Here is a 19,357-nt window from a genome sequence, read left to right as displayed (position 1 = left end):
TACTTTGTTTCCCTTCATCTGAATTTTCAATTTCAAGCTAGTAAAACCACTCCAGTGTGTAGGCAGCACAGAATCTCTCTCTCTCTCTCTCACACACACACACACACACACACACACACTAATCAGGTGGTGCCCATTCTTGAGGCCATTAAGCAAAGCAACTGTAGAAATGGGGCAAGAAGTTGGGCACCAAGTTGTTGCTGCTTATTGCTACTGTTCCACTGTTGTGGAAACGTTAGTGAATGGATAAAGAGAGCTACTAGCTCTATGAGAATAAGAAAGAAAAAGAAATCTCCAAATCTGCTTTGTCGTGGCATCCTGTGCTGAAGGGCACTAGAGAAGTTTTTGGAGTGGGAAGGAAAACAAAAATTCCTCCAAAGGAGGACCATAACTCATTGCCAATTACAGAGTCATTGTGCGTTACCTACAAACAGTGGGAATAAGGAGAACCTAAGTCCTTTCCCCTTCTAGCAGTCAAAGCCCCAGTGTCCCATACAGGATCATCTCCAATACAGAGTATGTCAGCAGAGCTCCACATGTTCAAGGGTTTCTAACAGCCACATGTAGAGCAGGCATTCACAGATGAGAGCCAAGATCTTAGCGGATGTTCTATAAAGATGGCAGCCGTAGATTCTTTGCTTTATCCTGTGTCATGCCTCCTATATGGTAGCATTGTTCTCAATTTGGTTTTCTTTGATTTCTGATACTGTATTAGGTATGACAGAGCAGAACACAAAGTACCAGCCACCCCCAACTGCTGAAAATGAAAAGGCTGTAGGGGAGAGAAAGAAAAAGTGAACAAGAGTAACAAGGCACAGGCAACCCCCCTCAATGCCGGAAATGTTCACTTACCTTTTACTAGCATAGTGACCTCATCTCAGTGTTGCCAACTGCTGAGTTACCATGAGCCTCCGTCGAGAGGCTACACCCAGGGAACTGGAAATAGCCAGAGTCAATCTGCAGAGCTGCTGGCCATCAGTGAAGAATTGGGGAAAGAGATCGGACCCATAAACACAGAGAGCAAGAGTGCCATGGAGAGGGTAAAACGAGGCATCATTCATGTTCGAAGCCTGTTTTGGGAGTGCTTGGCTGACACAGAACATAATGCCAGTTATGAAGGTGCATCTTGCTACCCCGCAAAGATGAGAGGCTTTGTTCCAAATGGCAATCGTTTTTCTACGCGGTCATTAAGCTCTGACCCCACACTCAGAAGATCAGGAAGACATTTTGCAGTTTTTGATGATGAGCACTTTAAGTAGTAAGGAATGACCCAGCTCTTTTCTTTCCAAGCATTTGAAAGACATTTGTGAAGCCACTTCACAGCAAGCTATTGTTTGTTCCCAAATACCAGTGTCCCCTTTAATCGCCCTTTGGATACATTTTCCATTGGCTAATCTCCTTTTGGATACATTTTCCATTGGCATCACCCCAGTTGACTTCCTTTCCATGAACTCATCTGCCTCTGAGGACGTGTGTGCAAACCACAGCACTTTGCTTAGTGGCTGGCCCACCTATGTGCAGTGTAGACTCTGTTTCACGGAGCTTCTCTGCTTAAGTATTCGCACTACTGAATGCACAGGTGATAAAGATGGAAGAAAGAGCGATCTACCCAACCTACCACACGCCCCGCAAATGCCCACCCTGAGACTATAGATCTCAGTTCCATGCTCACTGCGAGCCGATCACAACATCTGGAAGAAAACGACTGAAGCTGTTGCATCTTTGTATTCATTACTTAATGTAAAGAAGGTTATTTCTATAAAAAAAAAAAAACAAGGCATAGCCACATTAAATCATTTATAAGCGAGCATACACACATGAAACCCAACATGAGTTTCAAAAAAAAAAAAAAAAGCGCGCAAGGCAACACTTAGGGGTGTTGAGCAAAACCAGCTGCAAGGAATAACAACGAAAAAGGACGTTTTCATGATCAAATTGTATTAACCAAGGAAAAAATAAATAACACTCTGCAAATGTCCATGATAACAAAAAGCAGGAATCTCCTTGTTCATAATAAGCAAACGATGGCTGTGCAAACAGGGGCTGGCATCATTCGGGATAGGCTATGAAGCTCCTCCGGCACAAAATACACTCTCCTTCTGCCTCCCAGGCCTGCCAGCCATGTTATAATCCTAATTCTACCCTAATTATGGGCTCCTCTTGGGGCTCGTGTGTATCTATGAAAGATACCTATGGGCAGTTACCTCCGCTCACACATTGTTGAACAATGCTCACCAACAGCCGCCTGTACGAAGCTGGGCTGTACCTCCTAGAAAAGAGTGCCAACAAAACAGGGATTTACTTCTGGCCAACTACACACAGAACTCACATCCCAGGACACCTTAGAACTGTCACAGCAAGAAGTAGTGGAGTGAAGCAGCATTCTGAATACAAGCATCAGAGACTGGCGTTCCTCCCTCTATGTCGCTTGGTTCGCCAGGAAGGAAAAGAGACCAGTAGGGAAGCATCTGCATTGAGCTCAGATAATTTAATTTGGACTAAAACTACTTTGAAAGCTAATGAAATTGAAGCCAGACTAGCACTCTGCAAATTATTTCCCAGCATTCAAATGGTCTTGTACTAGCATCCTCATTGATGGCCCTCATTCCACACTACACTAGAATCATCAAGGCTTTCATCATCCAAGTTCCCACCATCTACTTTTCCCACTTTTATAAGTACTCATTTCTGAATGAATGTTATACCTTATGCATGAGGAAAGTTTTTGCTGAATGGCATTTCTAGCTAGTAAGCCAGGCTCTGACAGCTTCTGTGCCACGCCTGGGTTTCCAGCCTGGCATGCAACATGCCAGAGAAATGGGAACAGAGAAAAACAAGGCCAGCTTGCAGATGGCTTCACTCACACAGCTTGCAGAACTTTCCCTCACTTCCGGAAAGCAGCAAAAACTCAAGACTACCCTGCCCACTAGAGCTGCAAACAGGAGACCATCCAGAGGAGGCTAATGGATTAATGAGCTCCTAAAAGGGGGACAGGATGGAAGTGGGGGGAGTGTCAAAAACACCAAAGGTGGGGGCAGGGAGGGAGGAAGAGAGGTTGCAACAGACACTCTTCCATTCTGCCTCAAAAATAGTTAGTCTTATCCCCTGGTTCACTTGATTACATGGCATGGTTTGCCAAATCAGTGGGTTAAATGTTTTAGATTAGCATTTTGGTAATATCCACTTTAAACAAAAATTAAGTCAGCCCTGTAACTGTAGATTTGTGCTCAGGAAACAGTTCAATTTAGGGACTTCCAAGTGATAATCTTCTTGCTATTTACGGGAAGTCACCACTAAAGCAGAGACACACTGGCATAAAACTTAGCAGCCCCTGTGCTCAGTAAAGCCTTCGCGGTGCTCCAGGGATCTTATGGTGGTCTACAGGGACTGCAGTTGGAGCTCAGTGTTGCTATTGCAAAACTTGGGGCCTACGCCCCAAACCAGGTCCAGCCACATTTCCTCAATAAGCCATTAAAAAGGCAAAATGTAAAGGGGGTGGGATTTTGGGAAGAGGGACAAAGAGATCCATTAAAAACTCCTCCTTCCCCAGTCCTCTTTGAGGTCCTGAACTGAGATCAAAGTTTAAATAGCAGCCCTTGTCAAGGTGTGGTTCCGCCCACCACTGACCCAGCATTGTCTGGGCTTCAGTCCCTTCCCTAAGGTGGCCCACAAGTTGTCAGGACCCTGTGAAGTCTCTGTGGGAAAACAGGGTCCCAACCTTGCTGGTTACCTTCTCCTCCTCTCAGCAGGATTCCTAGGGAAATTCCACTTCCTTTGGGATCCATTGTTTCAGTGAGCTGAAGATCAGACTAAGGTACTCTGTGTCTTTAGAATATTTTCATTTTTAACAGACTTAGCTGTGCAAGGCCATAGGTTTGATTCCCACCACAGACACAACACTCACAGAGAAAGAAAGAGAGAGAGAGAAAGAGAGAGAGAGAGAGAGAGAGAGAGAGAGAGAGAGAGAGAGAGAGAGACTGGTCCACAGAAGAATCTGCAGAAGCAGAGTATCATTAGTTCACCTGCAGACAGTTGTATGTAAGAAGAGAGTCATATTATAAGATATCTGAGGAAAATACTTTTTCAAAACATCATTCTAAAATTAGTTTCTCTCTGTAGTTTAAACTCATGCCGCCCAGAACACCCACCCCACTGCTGCCTCATATTCCATGCATCAGAATGTCAAGGCCACAGCAGCCATGGTCACTCTGGTCCCTGTGGGCAATCAGGATGGGAGCTGGCCCAGCAGCCCAGGATGGGTCTGAAGCCACTGCCTGGCCTTGGCGGTCTCTGCACTCTGCTGCAGCTGCTTCCTCACACCTGCAACACTCATTCACCTTCTGAAAGGCATTCTTCAACAGCAGGCACAAGCTAAGGTAAGCAGGCCTGAGCAGACGAGCAGATGGTTCCAATTTATTATATAGCCTGTTGTTTAGTCTTTAAAAAATAAAATAAAATAAAATAAAAAAATCTGACCTGTATAGTCTTTAGATTTCTTTACGAAGACCACCTCGGGGCCTCAAGGTATCCTTGTTTTTAACTCTGTGAGATCACAGGCTAACTCTGAACAATACGCTCCTCGGCCGCTTCATTTAAGCACATTCTCCTGATTCAGTCTAGCCCCTACCTTTCCCCCATGCCTCTCTTGGGCCTCCCTCTTATATTCCCCTAAAGATACAGTTTGCCTCTTTCCACAGCTTTTCTTCATAAAGTTTGTTACCTCTATCCAACTATAGTTCAAAACTATTGGTTGGTGGACCCGGCAAGATGGCCGGCTCAGTGGGTGGAGAGCCTGCTGCCAAGTCTGAGGACTTAAGTTCAGTCCCTGGGAGCCACAGTAGGGTAGACGGTTGATTCTTGAAAACTGTCCTCTGACTTCCTTCCTTGTGTGCCCCAACACACTCACCCAAAATAAATGAAATGTAATTTTTTTACAATATTAAATGGAAAATTTCCAGAAGTAAATGATACATAAGATGGGTAACTTTTATTACAATATACTGCTCGATTTTTTTTTTTTTTTTTTTTTAGACAGGGCTTCTCTGTGTAGCCTTCGCTGTCCTGGAACTACTCTGTAGACAAGGCTGGTCTTAAACTCACAGGTTAAAGCATGCACCACTGCTCCTGGCCCTTACTGCTTGATTTTAATATTAGTCACTATTATTAATCTATAAGTTATACTCATTTGTAGGTATGCAGTTCCAGGTATAAGCACAGTATATGCCAATACTGTCCAGGCACACTGGGGAGGAGCGGGGGGGGGGTATGGTTCAGTGTATCCCCTACTAATAATAAAAGAGGAATTTAAAAGAACAGAAAGCCACACAGCTGTATCATTTATAGAAGATTGTAAAGCAATATACTTATTCAACAGGGAATTAAATATGTGGTAAATAAGATTTAAAACTTAAAAATCTGTTCTTTTTTTAAGAAAACAAGAAGAAAAACATGAAGAAACACAGAATGTAATATGTATGATTTCAATATAAAACCTTTACAGTAATATTTATTAAGAGAGCATAGTGGCATGTTTCCTGATAGTGGGCTCTCAAGACTGTTTACCCATCTATTTTTCCAAGTTTCATAAACATGACTTACACCTGCTTAACTTATTCCTCTCCACCACTTCTTTGAGCCAAAGGTGTACCTATTCATACAGTGTGATAAAGTAATCAGATTTTTATTTAAAATGATAGTAGAGAACCATGATTTTACAAAATACCCTGCTCTGAAGGCCGATTCTGAGTCATAAGTACACGTTTATTATACATGGATGAAGGCCGTGGTGCTCTGACCTGCATCTGAGTCCACACTGTACCAGCTGGTTGGCAGGAAAACAAAAGGCATCCACTGTGTTGATAGGCTATGGAAGAGCCTCATTCATCAGCCACCTGCATTGTGAATGAAGAGCGATGGAAACCAAAGATTCCCCGATCGATCCTAGACTCCGTCTTACCTAACATCTTCTCTTAGATGTCTGCCAGTCACCTCCAATTCAGCATGCCCAAATCCAGACTCAGTTCCCCACAGACTGGATTCTACAAAGAGATCTCAAATCTTACATGCCTGTAAATCCACTTCAACCTAGCGAGCCATGAACAAAACCCTGGGTCTCACAGATGTCAGCTCTGAAAGCCATGACTATGAATGATCTGAGAAAGCAACACATTTATTTAGTGCAAGCAGCAGGCAGAATGAGGCTCCAGTTCGAACCTGACCTTGACGCCTACTGCATACAGAACCAGGAGCAAGATCCTAGTGTGAGCTTCCATCCCTCACTGCCCTGTCTCATGGGGCAAAAGTAAGATAAAAACCCACAGGATCACGAGTGATTAATGGCCACTCTGAAAGGACAAAAAATTCAGCAGGCACGTTAGTGTATTAACTGCCAGAAACAGTGATGCCTAAGCCAGTGGGTGTATTGGAAAGGGGCTAAACCTACATGAGATGGGAATACCAGAGAATCTTTTCAAGGCAACTAGGACTTAACATCAAGCTCTACAGCCCATGGTTGTGGTTATGAATAAAATAACTAGTAAAAGAAGCAAATATGACTTTACAGGGTCCAGAGACAGTCAGGCACCTTGAGGGTACTGACATTAGAGGAGATGGTTGGATGCTACAACTTAATGGTGACTAGTGGCCAGAAATATATAGGTCAACAGTATGGACACAAGGTCATGTAACTCACAGTCAGAGGTAATGAAAGGGGAAGTGACAAAAGAGGACCCCCGATGTATTCCTAAGCATTACAATTTTCACTACTCTAGAGTCTAGCTAGTGCTGTCCAGAAATTTATAACCCAATGTTGGGAGAGAACAGAGCAGAGGTTCTCCACCTGTGGGGGTGGGGTGAATGACCCTTCCACAGGGGTCACCTAAGACCATCAGAAAACACAGATGTTTACATTATGATTCTTAACAATAGCAAAATTACAGTTATGAAGTAGCTGGTTGGGGGGGGTCACCACAACATGAGGAACTGAATCCAAAGGTTGCAACATTAGGAAGATTGAGAACCGCTGGACCAGAGGAACAGCTCAATGGTAAAATACATGCAAAACCTGTGTAGTTTTTGCTAGGCAGCCCAGAAGTGAAACAACCCCAGACACTCTGATCATCACAGCATGGTCTGGTTGCTTAGAGAGAGTTACTTTTACTACTGGGGAATATGAATGTATGATTTTTTGAATGGACTGTGCCCAATCACCCACACTCGATTGGACTACCTTATGGCCTCCATGAAAGTGCAGTGAACTGACATTTTAAAAAACTCAAACAGTGATTTTTAACTCTATCATCCCTACTGGATTAAGAATCATTCACCCAAGAAAAGCAATTAACATATTTCTGTCAGTTCCAAATGAATTCTAGCTGCTATGTGAAGTTTCCTCTATATGAGAATGGCTTTTTATTTTTCCACACAGGACAGTATTATACATAAAATATTGTTATGGAGAATAATTCCCTGGACCTTCAGGTGGAAACAAGGCCCCAACCTTAAACACCACAGATTCTTTTTTAATGTGCAAAGAGGCTTTTATAAGATTAAAAGCACTAGGTTGCCAGCCTCATGAACTCTAACAACCTTTCTTTGCATTAACCAGAGTATCAATGGACAATATGCATATTTAGTAGCACTAATCAGAACTGTTGTTTTGGACCATCAAACAACCAGGGTTTTGTTGCATGAAAGGCAACGTGTTTCTAAAAGTATAGATTCAGCTGTGTGAATGTGTACACGTGTGTTCACGTACATGTGAAGCCAATGTCAGGTGCTTTCATCAATTGTTCTTCAGTTTATTTTTTGAGAGAAGGTCCCTTACTGAAGCTGCAGCTCACCGATTTGGCTGCACTAGCTGGCTTGTAAGCCCCAAAGATCCTCTTGTCTCTACCTTCTTCTCAACGCTGGGATTACAGGTGTGTACTACCATGCCCAGCTTTTTACATGGGTGCTAGGGATTCGAACCCAGGTCATCAGACTTCCCAAGCAAGGACCCTACCCAATGGGGCATCTCCCCATACCTTGTATTTAGCTTTTCAAATGAAGGGAGGGAACACTGGAAGTATTTCAGCATCGTATCAGTGGAGATGCCCTTGACATACCACGAGTTCCATTCTCAATAAAATGACGTTGTTGACAATCCTGTCAGCTAACACGCTCGGTCCACCTTACTTAAAACAGTAGAACTTAGCAGCAGAGGACACTGAAGACTACACTGCCTGTCGGTCACCCTCATGGCTGACTGGAAGCCACGGCTTTGCTGCTGCCCAGCATCGAAAGAGAAGAATGGACTGTACTGCGGCGGCCAAGGAGAAGATCAAAATGTGCGGTACAGTGTCCACTCACTCGCCTTTGTACCATGATGAGCGAAATGACCTTAAGTAAGGGCTGCCCACACTCCCATCCTTCCCATTTATTAATTTTGCCACAGTGCAACATTCCCAGCTCCTGAGGAGGTTCTGGCAGTCCAGGCTTAGACCCTGCTCTTCTCTTCCTGAGAGACTACCTAGAGCCACACTCAGTCGTGCGGGATACTCTAGTGCAGCTAGGCTCTTCTTCTGGTGGACAGAGAACCCGGAAAGCAACGTGGGCGGCGCACCACCAGTGGTGGTGTGAGCTGCTGCCCTGTGTGAGCCCTTTCTATCCATCTGTCTCGTCTCGAATTTCACTTCTATCATTCTTAACTATTATATATCTGGTCACTTGGACTGCAAAAGTGCTCTGAGGAGAAAGCATTTTTTTTTCCACTCATTAATCACCCCCAACTAGAAGCTCTTTGGAGATGTTCCAAGGTGGGTAAACAGGCAAACAGATCATGTTATAGAGTCCTAGGAGGTAAGCAATTTGTGCCATAGAAATGGAAACATTTGACAGAGAGAATCTGCACTGAGAAATCAGGTGAACGACAGGGGTAGCCAAGGCTTAGAGTTGGGACTTCGGTCAGGGTCTGTCTCAACCCACTTGAGGTTCCTTGTAAGCAAACTCCTCACCAGCTTCAAAATGCCAGCTCAGTATACAGCACTCCTTCCCCTCTGATCTTCAGCCAAAACCCAGGTACATAGAGTAAGAGATCATTACGGCTGAGGGGCACGCCCAAATCCTCTCTAATCCCTTAACCAGGCTGCTTTCTGACCTCCAGATGTCCGTCCTCCTGTTATTGTCATCCAAAGCAAAGCAACTGTCCCACCCACTCTGCTATATCCTGCAACTTGCAGGGAAATTCACCAGCTGAAGCCATTTGCCCATGCAAACAGTAGCCTGTCCTGCTTTCCTTCACCCTTGCTGTGTTTCCAAGCTCAGTTTCTGCACGCAAAAGCAACTGACAACACTGTAGATAGGGCACAATTAGAACAAATTCAAAATAAAACTTTAGGGGCCAGGGCGATGGCTCAGTTAGTGAGGTGCTAGCCATGTGAACACAGGACCCTGAGTCTGGATCCCAGCTGTTCCCATGTGAGAAGCTGTACACAGGGCACAGCTATGATCCCCCCACTGAATAAGCAGAGACAGGAGGATCCCTCGGGCTTGCCAGTCCAGCCAACTCTGTGAACTCTAGAGAGATCTTGTATCAAAAATATGGTGGAGAGTGAGAGAAAGACACCAGATGTCAACCTCTGCTCTGTACATGCAAAAGTACACATGAGAGTGAACACGCAGACACACCAAAGTAAACCAATTCAGAGCAGTTAGTCTGGAGATTTATTAGTTCATTAACATTATTTAAGAAGAATCTCCTTTATTTCCAAAGACAAGTCAAATCCATTAGCATCCTTTGGACAGAATAAGCTCACCTAAGACTGTTTTTCCAGGCCCTGCACTTCTGGCATGAATGTCAATAGAGGAAAAGCATCAGCAAGCAGTGACTCTTGGGATCCCTGGACATTGTTCTCGTGACATGTTAGCCTACACCTAAGAACTACTCTTAAATTCCATCAGTGCTCACAGCTACAGCTACTAATGCCTCTGTTGAGAAAGCACTTCTCCGCTTGGCACTTACCGTGGGAGTCAGCACTGTAGTGAGCTGTGTCATCATCGTTAAACGGCCACAGCTGAAGGAGCTGCCACTAACCACATACTGCACAGAGGTAAACAGTGGGTTGTGTCCCCAGTCTTCATGGTGGGGAGGGGCTATGCACATTTATCACTACTTTCTAACAAGGAACACACAGCACAGAAAGGTAACTTTTCACAGATCACTAGCTGGGAAGTGGCAGGGCTTTGACTTCAGAGGCCACACCTCTATAAACATGATTTTAGAGCGACAAACTGTGAAACAGGACCCACTGGAGATATCAGAGACCTCTCCTAGCCACTGAACATACTGTCCTGGCCCCTATATGTCATCATTGTTAACTGAAGACATTTTAATGCCAAATAAGAAAAACATCCAACTTTTGACACTCAGGGAAATAAAGGGTTTGAAGGCAGCTTTATCAGCATCAGACATTTTCCTCCACAGTTATTACACACAAGTCCAGAAAGCATTTTCCTAACAGCTCAGGGGCCCCAAATAAGAAGCTACCTGCCCCATTCACAGGAGAGAGATGGAGAGAAGAGGGACAGAGTAAGCAGGGAGGGAGAAAAGAAAAGGGAGGAAGGGAGGAAGGAGAGAGAGAGGGAGGGAGAGGAAAAGAGTGAGAGAGGAGGGAGGGAGATTGAGAGAGAGAGGGGAGGGAGGGATGAATAGAAGACACACAGAGAAAGAGGTCTTAAGGCATTACAAAAGAATGAATGATAATGAATGAATCCCAAAATTGATTTTTAAATGGACCTAGTCCATGCTGGGAATAAATCCTCCTGCCCTGGTTCCAACTCAGCCTTTTTTTTTTTTTTTTTTTTTTTTGCCACACTTGGGGCCCTGTTTAACAATCAGCAATTGCACAGCCATCCTGAACCCTCCTGTTCTGCTGTGTCCTCAGCCAAACACTTAATCAGAGTGCTCTCCACCAAGCATGGAAATAAATTTGATTTCGGTTTAACCAGGATTAGATTCTGAGCACCAAGAAATTAAAAATAACCTTTATCTAATCTAACAGACCAGCCTCGACTTCCTGGCTACTCTCCACAGGCCCCTTTTGCTAAAGCCAGAATTCATCTCCAGCAACTGTGAAAGCACAGTATGAGGTGGGAAAGCACAACTTTTCATGTGACATGGTTGGAATTCTTAACTCTGTGTTTGCCTAACGTGGCTAGAGATTGCTCTCTCCAAACAGGACTGCTGCGTGTCTGTGAAAGGTTCTTTTGCCCCTAGATGCATCAACATTCACTCCCAAGGACTGTGGAGTCCCTTGGACGTAGGCGCACACACACACTGCTTGAAGGCAACTGACAAACAAGTGAACAGTCAGCCGACTTCCCTAGACCCTCAATACAGCACAACTGCTCTTCTGGATTCCTCAACCTGATGCTAAGGCACAACAAATAATCAGTGTCAGGAAAAACCACTGAGAGCAGGTTACAATACACCCCAAACCAAAGCCAGAACTAAAAATGAATTCTAATTATTGTAGTAGTATGAGCTGTGGAACTGTTATAGGTAGACAAGATTCACCGAAGAATTAGAAATTCTCTTCTTAAAGATTATAAAATGTGCACTTTATGGGTTCCCTAGTAAGGGGAGCAGGGGCTGTCTCTGACATGAACTCAGTGGCTGGCTCTTTGATCACCTCCCCCTGAGGGGGGGCAGTCTTATCAGGCCACAGAGGAAAACAATGCAGCCAGTCCTGATGAGACCTGATAGACTAGGGTCAGAGGGAATTGGGAGGAGGTCCTCCCCTATCAATGGACGTGGGTGAGGGACATGGGAGGAGATGAGGGAGAAAGAGTAGGAATGGGAAGGGATGAGGAAGGGGGCTACAGCTGGGGTACAAAGTGAATAAACTGTAATTAATAAAAATTAATAAATAAATTTTTAAAAATATGCACTTTAGTGAAAAAACCCTGTGATACACTTAAAAAGTGAGGCAGAAAAAGATGAAAGCCTATATATTAAACAAACAAAAAAGGTTTCTACATTTCTGCCTCTTCTTCCAGCTAGCTTCAGGCCTCAGTTTCCTCATTAGGCATTCAAAAGGTTTGGATAAGACAATGTACGAAATATCAGCATCCATGGAACAGAAGCACCCCTTTGCCTGACTGCAAGCTTACTCTTTCCCAGGGTTTAAGAATCCCTGGGAGACACAATGGGAAGGAATTTTGTGGTCTCCATGTGCTATTTGTGGTCCTCCCATGGTCCTTTTGTCCTTATACCATTTGTGGTCTCATCCCCTGTCATGCTCTTTGCTCCATGTGCCATCACCTTGATGCCCTTTAAACTAACCAGGCAGACTCTGGCCTCTGTCTGAAAGAACTGCCCCCATTTTTCTGTCTCTCTGCTTCTCACTCCTTTCAGATTTCAGTCACTGACTCCAGTAAAGATGTCCCCCCTGATCACTAAAATGCATCCCTCCCTCTTCCTTCTTTCTTCACCGAATATATTACTTGGGTATACACCAGCCCATGTGGCTCCCATCAGAATACAAGGTCCATTAGAACAGACTATCAGTTTGTGTTTGCTGCATCCAAAGGCCTCAGATAGCATCTGGTATGCAATATTTATTGAATAAATGAGTGGGGAAGAGATAGTAAGCCACAGACATAGTGACCAAACAGAATTTCATCAAATGCATACTTCAACTAAAATAGAAAAGCAGTCAGTCCATCTCACCTGTCTTAGTCAACAACTGAGATTCAGTCAAAACAGGCAACTCTGAAGTCTGTTCATATCCTTCTCCCTCACACACTGAATAGAGGCTAAAAATAAAATGATTGGTTTTGTTTAGAATGGGCTGGTGAAGATCTCATGGTGTCCCTAAGAAAGCAGACACACACATGGGTAAGTGTTCACAACACACATGAGCCAAGACAGAGCTAGCTTCAAGAGGCAACAGGGGGTTACGGAGGAGAACAAAGAGTTCAAGAAAACCAACTGTTCTGCAAACAGGTTCGGAAAACGCATAGGAAAGCCATGACAAGCAATTACTCCCACTCTCCTCAGTCACCTAACCAGCGACGCTGTTGCTTTCGTAATTGCAGGGCACTCTTGTTCCAGGTCGGCACCCTTCCCCATTTTAACTACTCCAGTTCATTCCCGAAGTCCACTTGAGGTTAACTGACACACACACACACACGCTGTGAGGCTTCGTCAAAGTTTCTATTTACCGTGAATCAAGAAGGAGAACTTCTGGGCTCTAGCTCATTTGTCTCACCACACATTCCAAACACCCATAAAATCTCACGACCAGGGACCTGCCTCACACTCTCCTGCCAAGCAAAGCACCGAGTGCCTTTCCACACACAAGCTTCCTAACCGGCCCGGCCCAGCTTTTACTGCAAAGTCAATGCGCCAGTCCTACAGCTCTCTTTGTGAATCAATAGCTGCTAATTTTGGAATTTTTTTCCTAAGGAGCTTTCTTTCTCCAGGCTTAGCATCACTGCTGACTTAAGCACTATCTTGAAGGATTTGCGCAGATAGAACCTTAGTCACTCATTATGATGATGCAAGCCTTCCAAAAAAGAGTCCTCTTTCTCCTATGTAATAACTTTAGCTGTTTCTGGTCAGCAACAGAGAAAGGACATTCAAGTGAAAGACAGAGAAGCTCTGTGGCCTGGCAATATTTGCTGTGCTAATATAACCTGTTTGTGCAATCCGAGGGACTTTTCTTTAGACTATGAAAGAGCACTGCTGGGGGTTTGGTTCAATAAGATGACCACACATGATATACCGCGACATCTCCTCATGAGAATAACCCGTGTCCCACAAGCCTAGAGTCTTCAGTGTTTCTTTATTCACTTCCATATGTTTAGTATTGTCCAATATAATCTTGCCAACACAAACTCCTCCTCTCCAAGAAGAGAAGTAATACACAACACATAATCCTGCTTTTCTAGGATGTGTTCCCCAGCAGACTGCTTTTGCTCTAGATGCAGATTAGGCCTTCCAGCTGCTTCCTCCTCACCTAGGAGGAAGTCTTCCCTGTGAGTTGCACTGGGGAAAGCACCATCATGCACCAAAGGCTTTATTTCTTAAGCATCACCCTATGACATTCTCTGCTCCAGGGAAGCCTACACGCTCAGACACCTGGCATCTCAAGTCTTGTTCAGGCACTTCCTTAAGGATAAAACAGTCTTGGGTAAAAATGAAAAGCTTCAAGCCCACACTGAGCCTAGAGCTCTTGTATTTATCCCCTTCTCTCTCTCTCTCTCTCTCTCTCTCTCTCTCTCTCTCTCTCTCTGTCTCCCTGCCACGTCACCCATCACCGGCCAGATGTGTGACCAGCCAACCTCACCCTGTTCCTCTATCGCCCTTCTCCTTTTTTTCCTGTCACTTTGACAACTACTGGGTTCTAGCCACAGATACCATGTCTTTGGCTCCAGCTGCTTCTCGTCCACAGGGTCTAATGCCTGGCCTCACAGTGACAGTACACACTAGCCCACACAGAGCCTTAGCTGCCAACCTCACCAGCTTCAGCACTCTTTGCCCCACAGTGATTTGGTAATTATAATAGGAACCAGAGGTCCGCCTGCAGGGGTGGGAAAGTACTAATTCTGGTGATAGTACCTCAAACAGCAAAGCAGCAGACCTCAGGTGCCTAAGTGCACAGCCGGCAGAGCCACGGGCTGCAGCTGTAGCCCCTCTGCTAAATGAGGATCACTCCAGTCTTATCAACACATCTGCTTTCAGGCTCTGGAAACTCAATGCCTGGAATTCTTCAGCCCCTGGCAGGCTGATGGTAGCGGCTATAGTCCTTTATTCTAATCATATCCATTTCCTTGTTATCAAAAACACATATCTGAGCATTGCTCAGGGATTACAATACAAATCAAGTTAAACAGGTTTATTAAATAAAATGCTCCCTTCGCAGGACACGTGATCAAAAGCTGGGCGCTGCTGTAAAAGAAACTAATGAGAGGAAGCAGTGTAGAATTGTGCAGCTCTAGAGAAAGCCAGCCTAGGCGCAAGCTAAGGCTTCCTTGTCCTGGGGCTGTTCAGCCTTGGGAAGATTTCTTATTTTTCAAGTTGGTGCATGATCTATGATCGTGTGTATGTGTCCAAGTGTAGAAGGAAGAGGACAACTTTCAACTTTCAAGGAGTCAGTATCCCATGGTGGGTTCTGGAGACTGAGCTCCGGTTATCAGGTTTGAGTGGCAATACTTTTGTCCACTGAGCTATCTCACCAGCCTGACCCCCCACCCCCGTCTCATTTTCTGGGTCTGTATCATGAGTATGACAATGTCTCTCATTGGACTTTTTTTTTCTGCCCCAATTCAGCATGTAAGTTGTCTGGGCAGTGCTTAGAAAAATGCTAGTTACTACAAGTCTCTGAAAGAAAAAACTAAAACCAAAAATGTTGCCACTGCTACCAGACATCGGGATTATGGGACCTGGGCCCAGACAGGCTCTGTCATTTTGTGGCCTCGGAAATGGATTGAATATGTTCTCTGTCACTTCTCTCCAGAAGATGTGGAATCCATTTCTTCACTGTGTGACTACGGGCGAGCCACACAGCTGTTCCAAGCAACAAAAGCAACCTTGTCCCAGCGTCAGTCCCACGTTTATGCCATCTGGCAGCAGGGCTGGGCTGTAGCCCAAATGCACAAAACCCTGGTCAAGAGGCTACATAGGAAGATCAAGGCTAGCCTGGGCTACACAAGAGCTTATCTTATCTCACACCACTCCCACCCTCCCACCTCCCAAGAAAGAAACCTAGCAGCTTATAGCCAGTCCTGCCATGACAAAAGCAAAACCTGAGCAGGAGATAAAGAGCTACATAGAAGAAAAGTGAGCTTCTTTGTCAGCTCTGAGGCAAGAACAGCCGTCAACCATGTGGTTAAGCCCCTTGCTCCGGTGACAGTTACAAGTAATCCACACTGGGCACTGCCAAACAGCAAAACTGTAAGACTGCTATTAAAAAAAAAAACAAACATATATTTATTTTATTGATACTTGTGCCTGCAATTATATATCTGTACACAAGTACAGTACCACCAGACCAACCTCAGTTCCAGGGAGGAAAGCAGTATGTACCCATAAATTCAAGCACCTGTAAGACAACCATCCATGTGCCAGAACTCTGTATCATGTCTTGGCACTGCTGTTCTGTTGTTTATGGTCTAAGATCAGCAGTTAGCAATTTATTACAGTGTCATGTGATTCTATAAAGACAGAGAAATACAAAATGCAGAGCATGGGGAAACTGGATGATCTTCCCCGCTGCTTGCAAAACTGATGTAATTAATCTGTGATGAAAAATAAGTATATCTATGAAACAGTTATATACACATGGACACACAGACTAATCTATGCAAGGAACAACTTCCTTGCAATTCAGTTTCTTATTTAGTGTCAATAAAAGCAACAGGCATTCAGACATTGTATAGCAAGTGAAGGAGCAAGGGCTTGTCTCCGCTCTGCTGGAGTGGACAAACGAATGAAAGAAGCTGCAGAGAAACACATGGAAAGACTATCACTTTCAGCAACAAGCAGTCTTTGTGAAGTAATGATGGAGAATCTCTGCCCATTCATTGTTGGAGTAATGTTGAAACTGCAAAGAATAAGAATTGATTGCTTCAGAAAATTCTTTAAGAGAATAACATTTCTTCATCTCCAGAGGTTTTAAGGTTTACCAGGAAATGGAAAGCTTCAAAACACAATTTGATGTTTCCACATTAATAGGTAGCTGTCTACCAGACAGACAGACTAAGCAGATGGCTATTCCTCTAGGATGAGTGCAGTTGTGTCTCGATACTGCTGCATCTTGAGACATTTTCTTTCCGAAGTCTGAACTGGTCTAAGAGCCAAGCAGAAGGTCTTGTTATGAATCAAGGTTCGCCTCCTTACCAGCCCCACAAGTTTTTCAGAGCTAACTGCTGGCCTAAAGTCAGGCCAATGAGGAAGATATCAAAGTGGCCACTCTGCTTCCTGATTGTGGGGGAAGTGGCACTGAGAGAGCATCACTTAATTTTTAATTTGGTTGATGCTGAAAAATCCCTCCTTAACCAACCTCACAATAAAGGAAACAAAAACATTCTCCAGTCTTTCACAGTGACGGGGAACAGCTAAGGAAACAAATGGACAATTTATGATTCCCAAATTTTTCTGCATTTATCCTTCCCACTGCTTTTCTCAGTTCAAACTTGATTCAAGAATTTTGGAATGGAAATAAAAATATACTTGAATATTCATAGATAGAAGTAATTTATTCTCCCACAATCAACTCACAGGATCTTGAAATGTTATGATTCAAACTTAAGGATTACAAAACAATTTAAACAGACAAAAGGAACACGGTGAGGAATTTCCTGTTTCCATCGTAGTCCTTACACGAGCAAAACAATCAATGGTGGCCATTCAGCCCTAGGTCTCCCAACCACATGGTCGTGGTAGCTTTCCTCCCACAGCTGTCTCCAGAGCCATAGACAGACAGCAAGACCTCCACTGGTCACCAAAGAAAAGCTTGCTGCTCCCACTAAGTTGTTAGCAGGTTTCATCCAGAAACTAAGTCACTCCCTCTTATCAACATTATTGTCAGAGAGTGCCTCCTATGGCTATAGATAGAAGACACCTGTAGAAGGGTTAAGCTCATGAATGAACATCGACGAGGCCATCTCTTGTTGATGACACTGGGACAATGGTGTTCCTTTCAAAGACCTTCCTGTTCCAGAATTGCCTGGTGAACAACAGGCATCTGACCCAGCATTTGACCCCTTCAGTGACCTCCAGACTGCTTCCAGGCTTCTGGGTAATAAGGAATACTGAAAGGGACTCTGAGTGTTTTATTAGCCATGCTTCTAGGTGAGGAGGCATCAACTACCAAGAGGGAAAGGGTTGCTTGGACATGCATCAAAGGAAAACCAGTGTTAAAAAAAAAAAAAAGGAATGAGAAGAAACTCTATACTAAAGACTCAGTGTGAATATAAATAAACAACTGTATTTAGATCTATGGATGATATAGAAAGGATCACTGTCAAAGTCATTATCCAGATAAATTGAACGGTCATTCAGGGTTCACAGGAATGAGCCACATACCTCTTCTCCCACTATCAAGTCTCTAAATAAGTATAAAAGTGAGGATAATCAATCTCCTCTATTGGCTATTGCAACTACTTAACCTTCAGGAAAACACAGACAGTAGAAGGAGGGGGAAGGACTGGAAGGGAACAGAATAACTAAATCATGAAAACCAGAACTGGCTCTAAAGAAGGTGAAAAGCTGAATGGACAAATCTTGAGGACAAGAGCAGAAACGCTGATGAGGAGAATACTATTGGCAGCAAAGCTGATGGTTTCCATAGGGACAAGAACATGTCATGTAATCTCAAACGTGATTTTTTTTTTTTCCAGCCAATGCAAGACTACAGAGAACCCTTAATTCTCTCATTTGGTCACAAGCTTTACAAGGATTAATTAACACAGCTAGGCCAAGAATTGGCAGCTATCTCCCAATCCCAGTGTCCCAAACTCTCGGAGCTATGTCCTCATTGGCCACACATCTGCTATTCAGGTAAAACCACGCCTCTATGCTGCATTACACTCTTCTAGCCCTTTCAACAAAGCACCACCAGGTGACAGAGTTAAAGCTGGTACGTTAGAAAGACTGAATAAAGGGCGGTGTCAAAAACTCTCCTCCAGGAGATAACCAACCGTCAGTGGTCTTGGTTTATTAAATAGCCCTAGAACATCAGCCAAAAGCTTCTTGAACGGGTTAGTTATGAAGCACGACTCTGGATTCTGGTTCAGACTTTGCCCTAAATAGAAAAACTATTTGCAAAACTCACCTGGTTCCTCATGCCTCCCCTTCCCACTTCCATTTGAAAATTACATCCTCCCTCAGCCTTTCTCGGCCTTTCACATCACAGGAGCATAAACATGGGGGTTAGGACAGGTCTCTGTTTCCTACAGCTGACACCCCCAAACGCTGCTCTCTACCGCGGCGGGAAGGTGCACAGGGCCAGCACGCAGGGATCGTCATTCCCTCACTTTTGGTCACTGCCACAGCACGCTAGGGTTCACTCACCGGGCCCTGGATTTTCCTCATTAACCATCCGTCTGCAAACGTGGTATCCTTTCATCGTCCCTTCACTTTCTGACATCACCAACGCCTGCTTCCCGCTCATTTTTGTTTTTCTCCTCCTTTTCCCCCTTCCTCTCTTCAGTCGAACTTTTAAGCGGCACAGGTTACTTTTGATACCTGGGCAACCATACCCAGGCCAGATGTTAACAGGGACCCCAAGGGGCCCCGAAGCCAGCACACAGACCTCATATCTCCTGGAACAACAAGTTTTGCGGGGCTTCCCACCACGTTCCATATACTACC

At 44.4% G+C, this 19,357-nt stretch overlaps 2 protein-coding genes across 4 annotated transcripts in view; one reads left to right on the top strand and one right to left on the bottom strand.

Moving 5' to 3' along the window:
- The window catches only part of Mcc (MCC regulator of WNT signaling pathway), a 350,991-nt gene that overhangs the window by 206,218 nt on the left and 125,416 nt on the right, over positions 1 to 19,357 (bottom strand). The gene's annotated exons all lie outside the window — the stretch shown is intronic.
- LOC132652240 (cyclin-dependent kinase 2-associated protein 1-like) lies at positions 170 to 1,259 on the top strand. The gene is made up of 2 exons (XM_060376948.1): positions 170 to 234; positions 863 to 1,259. The coding sequence occupies exons 1-2, from the start codon at positions 170 to 172 to the stop codon at positions 1,257 to 1,259; spliced, it is 462 nt and encodes a 153-aa protein (XP_060232931.1).

This window comes from Meriones unguiculatus, chromosome 2, assembly GCF_030254825.1.
Source record: "Meriones unguiculatus strain TT.TT164.6M chromosome 2, Bangor_MerUng_6.1, whole genome shotgun sequence".
NCBI classification, from domain to species: Eukaryota; Metazoa; Chordata; class Mammalia; order Rodentia; family Muridae; genus Meriones; species Meriones unguiculatus.
Note: the sequence above shows the minus strand (reverse complement) of the source record. Positions and strands in the feature narration are given on the sequence as shown.

Coding starts and splice junctions, on each gene's coding strand:
- LOC132652240 (XM_060376948.1), top strand. CDS start 170: ATGGGGCAAGAAGTTGGGCACCAAGTTGTTGCTGCTTATTGCTACTGT. Junction 235..862: donor TGTTCCACTGTTGTGGAAAC/GTTAGTGAATGG, acceptor ACCTTTTACTAG/CATAGTGACCTCATCTCAGT.